General features: G+C 34.4%; 3 protein-coding genes across 3 annotated transcripts in view; 1 reads left to right on the top strand and 2 right to left on the bottom strand.

Annotated features, from left to right (window-relative positions):
- The window catches only part of LOC123557595 (uncharacterized), a 73286-nt gene extending 70145 nt beyond the window's left edge, over positions 1-3141 (bottom strand). The window contains exon 1 of the mRNA XM_045349156.2: positions 2886-3141. Coding sequence (XP_045205091.1) covers positions 2886-2891 — 6 coding nt within the window. The 5' untranslated portion in view covers positions 2892-3141. The remainder of the gene's footprint in view (positions 1-2885) is intronic.
- A 524-nt stretch (positions 3142-3665) lies between these two features.
- On the top strand, positions 3666-4500 carry LOC128557367 (uncharacterized). Its single transcript, XM_053544683.1, has 2 exons — positions 3666-3677; positions 3832-4500. The coding sequence occupies exons 1-2, from the start codon at positions 3666-3668 to the stop codon at positions 4498-4500; spliced, it is 681 nt and encodes a 226-aa protein (XP_053400658.1).
- A 4854-nt stretch (positions 4501-9354) lies between these two features.
- Positions 9355-13971, bottom strand: LOC123557597 (beta-1,3-galactosyltransferase 1-like). Its single transcript, XM_053543919.1, has one exon. It carries the CDS (start codon positions 13799-13801, stop codon positions 12668-12670), a length of 1134 nt encoding a protein of 377 aa, XP_053399894.1. The 5' UTR covers positions 13802-13971; the 3' UTR covers positions 9355-12667.
- Between the last annotated feature and the right edge of the window lie 2516 nt (positions 13972-16487).

Here is a 16487-nt window from a genome sequence, read left to right on the forward strand (position 1 = left end):
TGTTCTAGCTTGGTTCGAACACCAACTGATATTCAGCCGACTAGCGTATATTAGATTTTGCTGCACAGATGCCTGTGTTATTTGTTTATAAACATCTGAAAATGTCTTTTGATTATGAACTTTATCTCGATTTATTGCCCAAGTATCAAAGAATTCTTTTAACTAGAATGAGAGTGTCTGCTCACAGGCTTAGAATTGAAACAGGTAGACAAGGACAAAATAGAATTGAAAGGAATGAAAGACTGTACCAGGTGTGTTCTAGTGGAGATTTGGAAGATGATTTCCATTTTATTTTGACCTGCTCAAGATATAATTTTATGAGAAAACGATATATAGACACATATTATATATGCCGTCCAAGTATGTTTAAACTGTTACAGTTGTTAAATTCTAAAGATGAAAATGTGTTGTCAAAACTTGCGTGTTATATAAACTGTGCTCAAAAGATTCGGGAAAATTATCTTAGACAGTGATATTACTTCTCAATATTCCATAGTGTACGTATGAAGAAAATAGTATTATGTAAATTACCCTCTGATAGACTATGTTAACCAAATTACATACTCTTTGTATATACAAATGTTATTTACTGTTATATATGATCTTGACATTTTGTGTATATGTTTATATGGATGATAAACTATGTTTAAGTCCAAAATTTAATAAAATATTGTCTATTGTCTATTGCCTGTCCCTGAATGTAATTATACCCGAATAGGTACCTGTGTTTTTCTTTTCGAGCATCAAGGCTGGATAAGTTGCCATATGACCTACACATTGTTTCGGTGCAATTGAATATCTAATATAACAAAGTTAAACAAACACATAAAAATATATGTGCTTGCTTTAAAAACCAAATGATAAAATCATAAATCTGTATGAGGTTGCATATACAAAAATATGAATACAATGCAGTTCATTTAGTCTGGCTACCGACTAGATAATCGTTTTATTTTTTTAATCATTTCTTTTATATACTGACCGATCATTCTTGGCTCTGATCATCTAGTGTTCTGAGAAGAAAAGGTACATAATTATACGTCAGGATACGTGTTATATGACCCAGGGAAGTGCCTATGCCTTTAGTATCTTGAACAATGAACTGGGTCCAATCGCTAAGGTGACTATGTCTTAGACTAGCTGACAAACGATATAGTATGTCCTTTGTTAAAACGTAAAGCTAGCGAGACCAAATATCTCATTATAGAATTTTCCTCTGGCTACCTTGCCTAAATGATTCGTGTACCAATGATTCGTAAATGATTTCTATTAGGAGCTAAATAATTTCAGGGATCAGGCAAATCACTAAATGTTTCAAACTAACAATCTTCAATTAATAATAATAAGCTCAAACTCCTATAGGCTGGAGACTCTATACTTGACTGGTCTTCTTGTTGAAGTTCCCGTCAGACAATGCCGTTAAATCAGCAACATACGAGTCCTATCGCATAGATGCTCGGTCTCTGTCCTCTTAACTGAAGTTGCATCTTTATATGATTGCCCTGACTCTTGGATGCTCAGCGCCAATATGCTATCACATGTATTATACAACTACCATATAGGTATGTCCCCGATGCCATTGCTGTACTTCGCCAAAACGCTGAACCTCGTCTATAAGCTGGAACTCTCCTATTATCTCAGTAGATTACCAAACTCTGGGTCTCTGTCTCAGCTTTCCGATGCTCAGCCTGTATTTGCTATCGTCTATAGCATTCAGCTACCCTTAAGGTGAAACTCCTATGAGCTGGCCCTATAGCTGGAAACCTTGTTGAAATTCTGCAACTCTTCTTTAGTCTATGAACTTGAAACGTTTTCTTTTCAATAATTTATCCGCCCTGACAGTGTAGTTGCAATAACCTCCTGATCAAGGTACCGGGATAAATTATTAGTTGAATCCTCGATCTGTCTTCTTCTATCGCTGGATACCGAATGCTCTCTCTTTTTGTTTGTTTTGGGTTTAACGTCGATTTTCAACAGTATTTCAGTCATGTAACTCTCTGTCGTCCATCTACCTATTTATACCTCAGCAGACGTGCTATTTATAGAACTTGTTTCTGATTGGTCCAAATTTATACATAGTATTTTACAACGAGTACTTACTCTAACAAATATCTGGTTCCATTTAACTGTTGTATTTGACATAGTGTGTGATGCTGGGATCCAGCTATCAACATAATGAACCCAAATCAGCCACAAATGACCCAGATCCTATTATTTACAGCAATTCAACAATAATTATAGCAATGACACCATGAAAAGGGGGTCAAGCACTATCTGTGCTTATGTGTTGTTACGTTATCAATATATCAGCTATACAAATTATTCTTACAATTCAAAATTTGAATAGCCTCAGGAGTTATCCCCTGTGAACAAAACACTGGGTCCGAACACAGACTACAGTTCATTGCAAGTAATCATGCATAGTCACAGCAGGTAAACAAAACAGTTTTACAAACATTATATAAAATACCAACGATGAGAAAAAATGGTGGAACTAGAACTTCGATAAACTGAGCTAAAACCAGAGTTTTGAAACCTATTGCTACGCATCAAATCTGTTTTTTTAGCATTTAGGTAAACTAGAAACATGTGTTACAGCTTCGGCAGGATAATATAAACTACTTAAAGCAAAAACTTTTCTTTTGTATATTATATATAGCAAACGTTTTGGACTCATATTTGATAAAAAATCTAAAAATGAAAATTAACAATATAATTGTAAACACACAAACTTAAACAACTGGAGTTAACTATTTATTTCGGGTGGTCATCAAACCATTGATCTGATGAACTCATTATAGCATGAAACGTAATAGTAACTATTTACACGTTTAATAACTTTATAATAATAGGTCTTCTACAATTTTTATAATAGATATACTTACAGACATTCCCGATGTGAGGCTTGTATATGTATGTATGTATATATCCAATTAGAATGTACAATATACTATAAAGAATATAAATACAAATATATATATTTATTTTATTACACTGTCTGTATTACTTGATACACTGTCATAACAAATCCAAACATATTTATGTTTTGACTATGTTAGAATTTTTTTCCACTTTATATACATTTCACTTTTCATTGAGTTCTATGAATACGTAACGGCGAGTGTAACAGCTTAAATCATTGATACCACTCATTTGCATTTAAACCACTGATCTGCATTTAAGGCCCCGCAATTCGATACATTCACGCCGGCTACGGTTCAGGCGTCCTTTATTTAGAGTTTGAAAAGAAAAAGTTCTTTTAAATAGACATTAACTTTTCAAAATTCTGCAGAGGGAAATATTTCAGCCGTATTATATGACTTTTAGACTGGTAAAGAATGTTTAACTGCAGTCCTATTGAAAACTTCTGGAGAGATAATAGCCAAAATAATTAAAGAATTGATTTTTAAACAAACAATCTAAATTGACAATTATATATTATGTGGTTGCCCCTCGTCGGTCTTGGATAAAACCTGCTATATAATTACACAATTTTCATTTATAAATATTTCATGATCACTTTTATTTTTACTTTCGTCATCATCATCATCATCATTATCATCATTACTATTGTTATAATAATAATAATAAATAATAATAATAAATAATGAGATCATTACAATAACTTTGATCACAGCAAAAAATAACCAGTGGTGGTGGTAGTGATGACTACGGTGGTAATGCTGACGATTATGTTGACAGTGATGATTGTGATGATAGTTGTGATTAAGGAGATAGTGATGATAATAGTGATAGTCGTGATTATGTTGATAGTGATGATTATGTTGATAGTGATGATTATGGTGATAATACTGATAATTATGGTGATAGTTGCAATATGTTGATAGTGATGATATTGATAGTTGTCATTATGGCGATAGTGATGATAATAGTGATAATCGTGATTGTGTTGATAGTGATGATTATATTAATACTGATTATTATGGTGATAATACTGATAATTATGTGACACTCGTCACTATTGATGATTATGGTGATAGTTGTGATTATGGTGATAGTGATGATAATAGTGATATTCGTGATTATGTTGATAGTGATGATTATGGTGATAATATTGATAATTATGGTGATAGTCGTAATTATGTTGATAGTGATGATTATGGTTATTATTATTATTTATTTAATATCCTCCACAATGTGAAGATTACAGATAGTTGTGATTATATTGATAAAGATGAATATGGTGATAGTTGTGATTATGTTGATAGTGATGATTATGGTGATAGTTGTGATTATATTGATAATGATGATTATGGTGATAGTTGTGAATATGTTGATAGTGCTGATTATGGTGATAGTTGTAATTATGTTGATAGTGATGAATATGGTGATGATCATCGTGATAGTGATGATTATGGGATTATGGGGATAGTGATGATTGTGGTGATAGTGATGATTATGGTGAAAGTGGTGATTATGATGATAGTGATGATTATGGTGATAGTGGTGATTATATTGATAGTGATGATTCTAGTATAGTGATGATTTTATTGAAAGTGATGATTCTGGTGATTGTGATGATTATGTTGATAGTGACACTGACACTTAATGCACTGTATTTTTAAACTTAATTATTTACTTTATTATGTATTAAATTCACTCTATCAACACATGTTCAGCATGAAATTTTCATATATTTTGTCATTTTTTTTATTTGAAAATCATTGTGAACATTTGTCAATGATATTTCCGCAATACATGTGTTTACCTTGTAATTATGTGAGATAATTTATGAAATACTTAAAGAATACACAACTTCCTTATTGAATTTTGCAAACATGACGTGAAGATGATATTCATTGTGCCTTGTCATTCCAACAATGCTAGTTGACAAACTTTCCATGTCATTTTATTGTTAAGGTTTGATTTTATCTTGTACTGTCTATTTTTCAGTAGTAATTACCATATTATTAGTTAAAGACAAATTCTTCTATAACTTAAAACGCAATAGTAGGCAGTTGTCAAAAATACAATTGTATTTTGCCATTCAAATTATAAAAATAAATAAATAAATAGACAGACAAATAAAAAATAATTAAAAAAATAAAAACAAATAAATTAAAGAAATTAAATAAAAAAGCGTCGATTCATATGCAATAAAAATATCATTTATAGCATTTTAATTGATTGATCGAGCCGCCAAAGGGAAACAGTCAACGTTATTTGAATCCAATATGCCGATATCAGTTATACCCGTTTTCGGTTTATTCATTCAAAACACATTTTTTTTTTCAATTTGTAGGTAATAAAATGGGTATTTTTCGACACGGTTCGCTACAACATAAGATATAGAAAAGGAAACGTAGAGGCTTTTGAAGCTGCATATTGGTGGCGTTTTCGGTACATTTCTGGACAGAAATTATTTTATTGGCCTCACATCAGATGTATCTTGGTAATGACAAATACTTTCATAATATAAGCTGAAACATTTTCCGAGCGTTGGTAATAATATACATACATTACACCCCCGTGCTTTTTTTTCAGGAATACTGGCCTTCGTTTCTCGCCTACTAAGGACATTATCAGTAAAGGAGACCTGAATGTTTGTCGTAAGATTCTATCATATCGGGTTGCTACAAAACGTACGTATCCGTCATATAAATGCTACATTGGCTACCCATTGAATACATGATACAGCGCAAAATTCTGACACACCAGTAAGGCTCTACGCGATCATTCTCCAGCCTGTAATAAGATAAAAGTAATATACAATTTAGCATAAGATCAGAGGACACTACCATGAGATGTGTAAAAAGACTCGATCAGTGATGTATGACACCGTAAACTTTGCGTTTATAACTGTAAGCATGTTTTTGTTTAACCCTTGCTAAATTTCTATAATGAACTGGTACATCATTCAATTTGGGCCATACCACCTATCATTCAAAGGGGTGTTTATTAAAAATTTACTGACTTCTTAGCGAACAGTGCAGACCATGATCAGCCTGTGCAGGCTGATCTTGGTCTGCACTGGTCGCAAAGGCAGAATCACTTGCTGTCAGGAGTCTAAAGGTTAATATTTATCTTTTAATATCAATGTTCAGTCAATTCATAAAGCTCTTTTAGTTTGTGCTATATTTTTTTAAAATCAAAATTACTCTCTTAATTGACTAATGCTCGGAAGAATTTTAAATATAAATGGAAGAATTGTCGTACAAACATGTATGTGTTTGACCGCCTAATGATTTTTCCTTCTTTAATTCAGATGAAATAAAGACAGACACGATTTTTGAAATTTGTAAAATTGCAAATTTGCGAGTAACATTGAGACGGGAGGAAGAATCTTTCGTAACAAGAACTGACAAAACCTCAGACAGTTCAAATGAGCCGCACCATGAGAAAACCGACATAGTGCGTTTGCGACCAGCATGGATCCAGACCAGCCTGCGCATCCACACAGTCTGATCAGGATCCATGCTGTTCGCTAACAGTTTCTCTAATTGCAATAGGTTTTGAAAGCGAACAGCATGGATCCTGACCAGACTGCGCAGGCTGGTCTGGATCCATGCTTGTCGCAAACGCACTATGTTGGTTTTCCCATGGCGCGGCTCAAATAAAAACGACAGAAGTAAGCTAGGCTTAAAGACGTTATTGTTAATCCTCTGAAACCCTCACAGTTCAGGATAATCAAATCGAATTTTACGTGACGTGCTTGCAAATGATAAGAATACGAGTTATGTATTTTTGCTTCCTTTAAGTGCCGTGTGGCGGCTTTGAAAAATCTTCCCGTACTTGAAATTAGGATCGTTATAATAATTTATTCCTTTGGGACCGTATAGTGTATTAATTTGTACTATAACAGAATTTCGCTTTAGCCGGTGTTTGTGGGCGAGGGGGAGAGATGAGGGGCTGCGTGAAGGGTGTTGCATGTTACACTTTTAAATACCTCTCGTGGACAGACTCGATCAAACCGAGTCTGCTATCATATTGCTTGGTTGTGCTTTTCACAGATATTAAATACTGGATTTAATTATTTTGTTTTGCTTTACCTTTCTAGCGGTCACCTGTACCCATCATCTGGACATGAGCCTGTTTTAAACATACTGGTGCGATTGTTTTCTTGTTTGGTTTTGTTCCAAAGCGGTTCGGGAGAAAATAGTGCCAGTTTCGACAACTGTGTGTAAACAATCACTATAATAAGTTTTCACGTACAAACTTTGTTTGTTTCTATCCTTTTAAGCTCACCTGTCACGTTTTGACAAGATGAGCTTTTGTGATCGCCCTACGTCCGTCGTTCGTTCACAATTTCTTGTGAACACGATAGAGAACACATTTTGCAATCAATTTTAATCAGACTTGCACACAACTTGTATTGGTATAATATTTCGTTTCCTTTCGAAAACTGGCCAGATCCCTTCATGGGTCCCAGAGTTTTGGCCCCTTAAAGGGCCAAAATTTGCTATTTTGGCTTGTGAACACGATCGAGACCACATTTTGCAATCGATTTTAATCAAACTTGCACACAACTTGTATTGGCATAATATCTAAAGGCAGATCCCATAATGGGTATCAGAGTTATGGCTCCTTAAAGGGCCAAAATTTGCTATTTTGGCTTGCAGCAATATAGATACTTCATTTATGGTTTGATTTGATACAAACTTGCAAAATATCTTAAACAACAATAAGTCTTGGATTCCATGATAAATCTGTCAGATCCAATCACAGGTTCCGGAAATACGGCCCCTGATTGACCCCCGAAAGAGCCAAAATTTGTTAACTTTTACCTTGTGAACACGATAGAAGTGACATTTTACATTCGATTTCAACCACACTTACACATAGCTTAAGTCACAATAAGATCTCGGTTCCTTTTGAAAACCGGCTTGATTCCTTTATGGGTTATAGAGTTAATGCCCCTGAAAGGGGCAAAATGTTTTATTGTGGACCTTTCAGCCATATAGAGGTTTCTTTTATGCTTTGAATTGCTACAAATTTGCACAAAATGTTTATATTGATGATCACTAGGCCAAGTTAGAAACTGAGTCATGTGGTAGACATAGGAAATAGAGATCAATATAATTGCACCTTTACTAATCCTACCAGGTGTTCTGTTTTACAAAAGTGCTTCTATTGTGACATTTTGATACAAGCAAAACTGTATTATATGCACTATTAATTGCTTACTGGTACTTCATTTATTATTGGCTTGTTAAAAGTTATTTTTTTACCATATGTACGTTGACAGAATCATAGGAACCATGTTTTGAGGGGTAAATCAAACACTAATAAATAAATCCTAAATGATTTTGTTGTGCAAAAAAGTATGATATTGTGTCTAAAACAGTTTTCATTTTCCACTCAATTGTGTAATAGCAAGGGGAGTAAACTAATAGATATCTCTGCTTATACGTACTTGTCCAAGGCAAGAGTTGTCATTCTTTGTGGATCACAGCTTTAAATTAAAAATTAAAACTTCTGTTATTGATATTAATAAAACTATCATAAACTTCACATTTGTGAAATCATTTTTGGTTATTTCAAGGACTTGGAAATCAATTTCTAGACTTTATCTAATGTATTACTATCACTGAAAAGATTAGGGTCTTTCTCTACATCATGTGGGATTAAAAACTAGGTCACGAGATCAAATCAAAGGAAAAGCTTGTTAACACCCTAGAGGCCACATTTATAATCCTATATGAAACTTGGGTCAGAATATTTATCTTGATTCCTAGGCCACGTTTGAAACTGGGTTATATGGTTCAAAAACTAGGTCACTCGGTCATATCAAAGAAAAAGCTTGTTAACACGCTTGAGTCACATTATGACCACCTTCATGAAACTAGTCAGAATGTTTTCTTGATGTTCTGTCAATTTGAATGGTCATGTGAGTCAAACTAGCCCCCCCCGCTCAATAAAGGAAAAGCTGTTACACTCTAGGTCCAATCATGACCCTATTTTATGCAACTGTAAGAATAATATCTAAAGATTCCTATGCCAAGTTTGAAACTGGGTTATATGGGTTAAAAACTAGGTCACCCGATCAAATCAAAAGAAAATCGTGTTAACAAGCTTGAGGCCACATTTATGATCGTATCTCCATGAAACTTGGTCAGAATATTAATTTTGATAATTCCTAGGCCAAGTTTGAAACTATGTTATATGGGGTCAAAACTAGGTCACCACTTAAAGGAAAACTTGTTAACACTGTAGAGGCCATATTTATGATCCTATTTTCATGAAACTTTGTCAGAATGCTTATCTTGATGATTCCATGGCAAAGTTCAACAGGTGAGCCATATAGGGTCATCATGACCCTCTTGTCTACCTTTGTGGCTGAAAACCCTCTGATGATATCGTTAGTGCTTATATAAACATGACAACACAGACGTGTTTCTTTAACAAATAACTTTATTTTTCTAACAAGTGTAGTCACTATGTAATGGCAATGGATTTTTCAAGATGTGTAACGATTAAATTCACTACCATGGAATATCTGTAGCAGCTCAGAACTACATTAAAGTTGACACGATCGCACGCACGCACACACGCACACAAGCACACATTTTGATGCGCAGCATAGAACATGACAGTTGTGAAATAGACATGAAAACTGATGACTAAATTGTGCTTTGAAAATGTATGACATGTTCCATCGCTTCAGAGTCATGGAGTTGGACTGCACGCCGATGTTGCCCGTGGACCGGGAACTATAGAAACTTTTAAACGTTAGTTAATTCAAAAGAAATTTGACTACTGAATATATAGAGTATATCAAGTCTATATTTATTTTGTATTAGTTTAAATACCGGTAAGATATTCTTAAAGACAAATTAACCTTGGAAGGACTTCAATCTTATATGAAATTTCACAAAAATCATCCGATTGATAAAAGTGTCAAGTACCTCAGAAGAAAACGTCTAAAATGCCAGTGTTATCATCTATCTATTCATAATTTAAACCTACTACATGATGTGATGCCAATGTGTGTTGTACACTGTATTAAAACGAAGACTGGTTGACCATCATCTGAATGCTTCATGTAATATACAAAGTGAAAAGGTATTTATTCTACACGTTAGTGGATATAGTGTTTTGTAAACTGTGCATTTAATGGTGTTAAATGATATGTACGTATATAAAATGAGCACATCATTGAGTTAAGGAGCATCTATTGAAACAGCAATGCAAATCTTAAAACATATGGGCTGTTCCATGAGAAAACCTCATTAGTGACATAATACAAATATTGCTTAATAAGTGATTTAAACTCATGGAAACTCTTTTTCTTATGTTCCTGCAGAAATTAGAAACGAGTATAGTGTAATACAATCGTCTGAGGAAAATCAAATTCTACCATATTTTACATAAAAATGTCATTTGTGATGTCATGGCAACGGACATTCTAAAGCACCCATGCATCATATAAATATAGATGTGTGTAGATAACAGGTCCGTGATGAATCCAAAAATGTACGGTTAAGTTAATTTTCAGTATAATCATTTTAAACTATTCCTTAATATTCGAACGTATGATGTTTAGTAAGTGATACAAAAATTGTTGCTTTAATGACTTGAAAAAGACACGCCATGCACGGCGACGTCATACTGCTTTCATGACGTTCTGAACGTCACGTCTCAAAATGCCTTCGATGACTTACTTAAAATTATTGTAACTCTTGAAAAAGTGAAGATAACTACTTCAAATTTTCAGATTTGAAAGATAAAAGAATGTTCTTCATGAATATTCTGTTATCTCAATTTTGATTTTTTGTCATTAATGTCATTAATACAGGTTTTGTCATGGAACGGACCAATCTATTTTCTTTAAATAGATATTAGAACAAAAAGGTAAAATCATAAAATTAGTAAAGTTTGTAAGTAAATACCGGTAATCATTATTATCATATCTTTATTCATTCAACAGAAATGCAACATTTTCTACATGACAAATAGGTCAATGTAAATGATTTATTTATCCATAATTACACAACTGACTTACCATATACCATATACCGGCATTCACAAAACATACATGTATAACTGCGGTAACACACAAACTGCAATAATATAGATCCTTTTTCTGATTTTTGTTTTTGCATGCAAGAGATTTATCAATCGTATGACTTTAAATGAAGCACATAAATTGCAATTAAGAGTGGCAGGGATCATCTCAAAATGTAAATTTTATTTACCTGACTACTGCAGTTTTCATAAAAGAGTGATTTACATTGTTTGATAATCGTATCAAATTACTGAATACTTAAACATCACGTGTAAACTTCAGACGATGCATAGTTATGCATTTTAATTCAATTTAATCGAAATGATCAATTTTTTAATATCCGAAATGTTTATTGCCTCAAAGACAATGTTCGTTCCTTTCAGCAATAATTATGAAAATTTGTCTGCAGATAGTCGTCATACTTAACCGTTTTTTATTTTTGCTACATAAAACTGATTATAATGATATGAGCCGCGCCATGTGAAAACCAACATAGTGCATTTGCGACCAGCATGGATCCAGACTAGCCTGCGCATCCGCGCAGTCTGGTCAGGATCCATACTGTTCGCTTTCAAACCCTATTGCAATTAGAGAAACCGTTAGCGAACAGTATGGATCCTGACCAGACTGCGCGGACGCGCAGGCTGGTCTGGATCCATGCTGGTCGCAAACGTACTATGTTGGTTTTCTCATGGCGCGGCTTATATGTGACAAACTATGCAGTTTTGTTGTCAAACCTCAAACTTTAACACTTTCGAACAAATGTGTTTTGCAATTGATTACAATAGCAGTTTTGAGATAATTCAACAGTCACTACCAAAAATATGACCTATCTTGAAAACACTCATTGAATATACGAAACTAAAGTATAACAACACATATTTTATGCAATTAGGCTTCAAAAACAGAATTTTACCGAAAAGAAAAGAAAAAAACGACAACAACAACAACAAAACACATAAAGAACAAAAACCTTTTGATAGAACCCCATAGTTCGATTTTGCGGTATTAGATATCATTAGGCATATGTCTTAACAAATTGAAAACAGTTAAAACACTCCTTTTACTACTCAGGCTTCTAATTTTAATAAGTTTATAGAACCACATTTCTGAATGGCTATTCCCTAGACCAGTAACTTCTGTAACAGGTTCTGCTTGAAAAATTTTGCAATCATTTCAAAAAGTTAGCATCAGAATTGTCGGTAGAGGAATATGATGAAATAGACGAGTACGTATTTGTATAGTTTTGATAATAATGCAAATTTAAGAACTAGTACATTAAAGAAGGTATCGATATTCTAGATAAACCTTTAGAGATCTTATTTAATTACATTTTAGACAAAGTAAATAAAATGTTTTCCTAAATCATAGTCACAAATATTATTATACCTGTTTTTAAAATGGGTGACTCTAGTGAGCATACAAACTATTGAGGAATAGCATTGATCAGCTGTTTCGCTAATTATTTACTACGATTAAAAAAAACAGTGGGCCTATGCACTAAGGGAAAAATTATTAAACAATTACGTATTCTGTTAAATCGAAACACCAGAAGAAAAATAACAAAACAAATGAAATCTGACAAATTTAAATGTAGGCAGTTTGAGTCTGTTTTATACTACACAAAAGGCCTTTCAATGACCTTATTAGGGAAAGTCCTTTTTAAGGTACTGATGCGCAACTGCGCAATAATTAGGCTATCTATACGGGGAAAGGTTTATATACCATTTCTGGCCTGAGATCAGCTTTTGGGCACGTTCTACTTTCTGTCCATTCGTAGTGTAAATCGTGAGCATTTAGTCTGTGCGAAGTTATTATTTGGTTTCTATAACTACACGGGTCAAAGCGGGCCCGATTGTTTTTAAATCCTTTCAGTTTTACTGGATGTAGTCCTAATGTATTAGCACATATCGCAATATACACGTCCTCAAGATAGAAAAATGGCACATTTGGTGATGTTTGAAGTATTCCAGAAACAACGTCACGTGACATTACATATCCGGTTCCGCTACACATAGCAGGGTACCGACTATGTCGATATTGTACGACAGAAGCGTACCATTTTGATTTCGAATTTCGGATTGGAGAACCTGGTCCCCAGCACGTACCCCCTATGAATTTTTCACTAGGAGCCGCTTTGAGTAACAGGGGAAGTAATTCTGTATTAATGTACATGTCGTCATCAGTTTTCATGACATATTTTGCCTGCTTACAGTAATCTTCACTCCATTGCAATGAAGACATAGTTTTATAGGTCAAATTTGCATAGGTATCAACAAAATCCATTTGAATTATATCATGAAATTCTTTACTTTCTTCTAGCAAGTTTTCATTTTTATCGAAATCATGTTTATTTCCGAATACAAACACTAACCTCATTTTTGAGTCAGGTTTATTGCAATCACCACACCATGTTTTTCGTATAGCATTTCTAGAATCCTTCTTTGCAGCAACCGATGCTATCATAAACAGAAGTTCAACATCACCATCACACAAGTTTGGTTCGTTTATTATCTTTCTAAAGTTATTTTTGAAACACCCAGCACAAACATCTGGACGACTAGTCACATTCGAATAGACAACACTTTTCGAGATCAGTTTTCGATTGTCATGTATAACAGAATTTAATGATTTAGCTGTTTCATTTATAGTCTGAGAGACTTTACCTTCAACATCTAACTGTCTGTCTGCCTTAGTAGTTTCATTAGAATTTTTCGTCCCATGATCGTCAACCTTAAACGCAGTGCTTTGAGTAAATGTCGAATTCCTTTTTATTTCCGGCCGTAAATCTTGAACTCTATCTTCCATTGTCTCAGCATCTTTCTTTTTGATCATGGTTTCATTCTTTTTGTGTATAAGTATTGTTGATTTAAACTTCAAATAATCGGTTTCCGTACCGGTTTCTTTTCCTATTTTGCTTCTTATTTTAGCCGTCACGTTTCTCACATGTTCCGTCGCAAGTGTCCTAGTATCATGTTTACGAAAGTTCCCAGTTGCTCGTTCTGTCATTCGGGTGAATCTGTCATCGGGCGACTGTAGTTTGTCTATTCCGACTTGGGAACGTTCGCTAGATACTCTATAAACATTCTCCGTTATGTTCCAGCTGTTGGAAACTAGAATAATAACGAAACTTGAAATTGCTACTGTGAGGAAATAAGATTTAATCCGTTTCAAATTTGATGACATGTTAAAGTAAAATTTCTTTGTCGTATTTTTAAAATGTCACCTTCTTCGTTGGTTTCAGCACTACATATAAGTTTCGTTGGACTCCGTCCAGCAATTTCTTTGAATTACTTTACCATTTCCACTCATCTGTTTGTTGGTTTTACTTTCAATTTAATCCTGATACTGTAACTCCATTAATTTACAAGTGCGAAGTCTTGATGTTACAGTTCTGTAAGCAGAATCAAACATGTTATTAATGAATTATAGGTATATACCATTGTGTGAAGTTTCAGTCCATTCTCATTAGTGGGTACCAGCTTACATACAAAAACTTAACCAAAAACTGCTAAGTCGAAAATGGGCATAATTTTGTAAAAATGCAAACAATAGTTATGAAACCTGTGCACTGCATGTCAGATTACCACAGTGTGTGAAGTTTCAATCCATTCCCATTAGTTCGTACTGAGATACCGGCTTACATATAAAACCGTAACCAAAAAATTCTAATTCGGGAAAGGGGCATAATTTTGTAAAACAACAAAACAGAGTATGAAACCTGTGCAGTGTAAGTCAGTTTATCACAGTGAATAAGTGTGTAAAGTTTCAATCCATTCCCACAAGTGGTTACTTAGATACCAGCTTACATACAAAAAACTTAACCAAATCGGGACGCCGAAGACGACGCATGTGTGAAGCCAATAGCTCTACCTATTCTTTGAATATTACAACATATTGGACTATGTAATTGTAAGTACATGTGTTTGTCACATATTTGTATTACGATGTACCATATGCCAGTCTTAAACAAACTTTCTGTTCTGTTTTTGTCAGTTTGGAAAAATAGAATTATGAAATTTATATTATGATAGCATTCAATGTTATGCAAAAATCAAACTTCTAAATTTTTTATAGTGAATAAAAAGCTCTGTGTTACCACAATTGTGTTGGCCGTAAATTAATAGCCAAAATTAGCTTTAAGCAGACTTGGATGTACTCTGCCTAGAAGTATTTACTGTCAACCTGGGCACATCGCAAGTTCTTTCTAATGTCTTCGAATTAAATACTGTCGTCTTTATTTAATCACTTGATGATAGGGCTTACTAGCGCTATCATACCGTCCTGCCATCGATATCCTAACATCCTACTATCCTATCATTGTTGCCCTACTACCCTAAAATCCTATTATCCTACCATTGCCATCTTACCATCCTACCATACCAGCTATCCTGCTATCCTACCATCGCCCTTTGATAATTAAGCTATGGGCGATGGTAGGATATGAAGTAAACAGAATTACATAAGAATCAGCAGAATGAAACTGTGAATTTAAATAAATATAACCCAACTTTCATTGCTGATATCTGCCATTTTGAGCGTTATAAATCTGAGTTTATAGGTATTCGTATGTTTTTATGTTGTAGGCACTAAATCCTTCTTGATACACGTAACTCCTAATTTTCAAACTCCCATGATATGATGGCAAGATTGTACCATCGCTGTATTACCATCCTACTATCGCTATTCTACTATCCTACCATCGTCATCCTACCATCCAACCATATACTATCTTGTCATCTTACAATTGCGCTTTGATTGTAGGCAATGGACGATTGTAGGATATGAAATAAACAATATTCCGTAAGAACCAACCTTCGCTGTCCTACCATCTTACCATCGCCCTCATACCATCGCCATCCTACTATCCAACCATCCAGTCCTACTACCCTACCATTGCGCTTTGATAATTAGGCGATGGACGACGGTACGAGATGAACAAGCAAAGTCGATTAAGTGGTATTCCCCGCCAAATGGGTTTGTTGTGAAGAATGGCAAAGAAATATATCCGGCAAAAAGTTAAGGATGTTACTAAGAAGCAAATAATTTCATTACATATGAATTTTAAAAAATTACGGTGTTCCGTTTGGACAATCGTGACTTTATATTTAATACTAAACCGCGATGCACGATGATGAAATCGCGATAGTACGATGGTACGATGGTGAAATGTCGATGTAATATCGGGATTTCATCATCATACCATCGAGTTTTCACCATCGCAGCATCGTGCCATCGCGTTTTCACCATCGTACCCTCGCGTTTTCACCATCGTGCCATCGCGTTATCACCATCGTGCCATCGCGTTATCACCATCGTTTCATCGCGGTTTCGCCATCGTACCATCGCGTTTTCACCATCGTACCATCGCGTTTTCAACGTCGTACCATCCTTTGCCTTCCGGTTAGAAATGCGTAGTTCCGTGCACGTGTATTTTTGTCAACAATAGATGAAAGTATCTCAATGAAATTTACCATTTAGATTATGCTGTTTTGCAAAATGTTTTACAAAATGTTTAGTG

Source organism: Mercenaria mercenaria, chromosome 5 (assembly GCF_021730395.1).
Source record: "Mercenaria mercenaria strain notata chromosome 5, MADL_Memer_1, whole genome shotgun sequence".
Classification (NCBI taxonomy): Eukaryota; Metazoa; Mollusca; class Bivalvia; order Venerida; family Veneridae; genus Mercenaria; species Mercenaria mercenaria.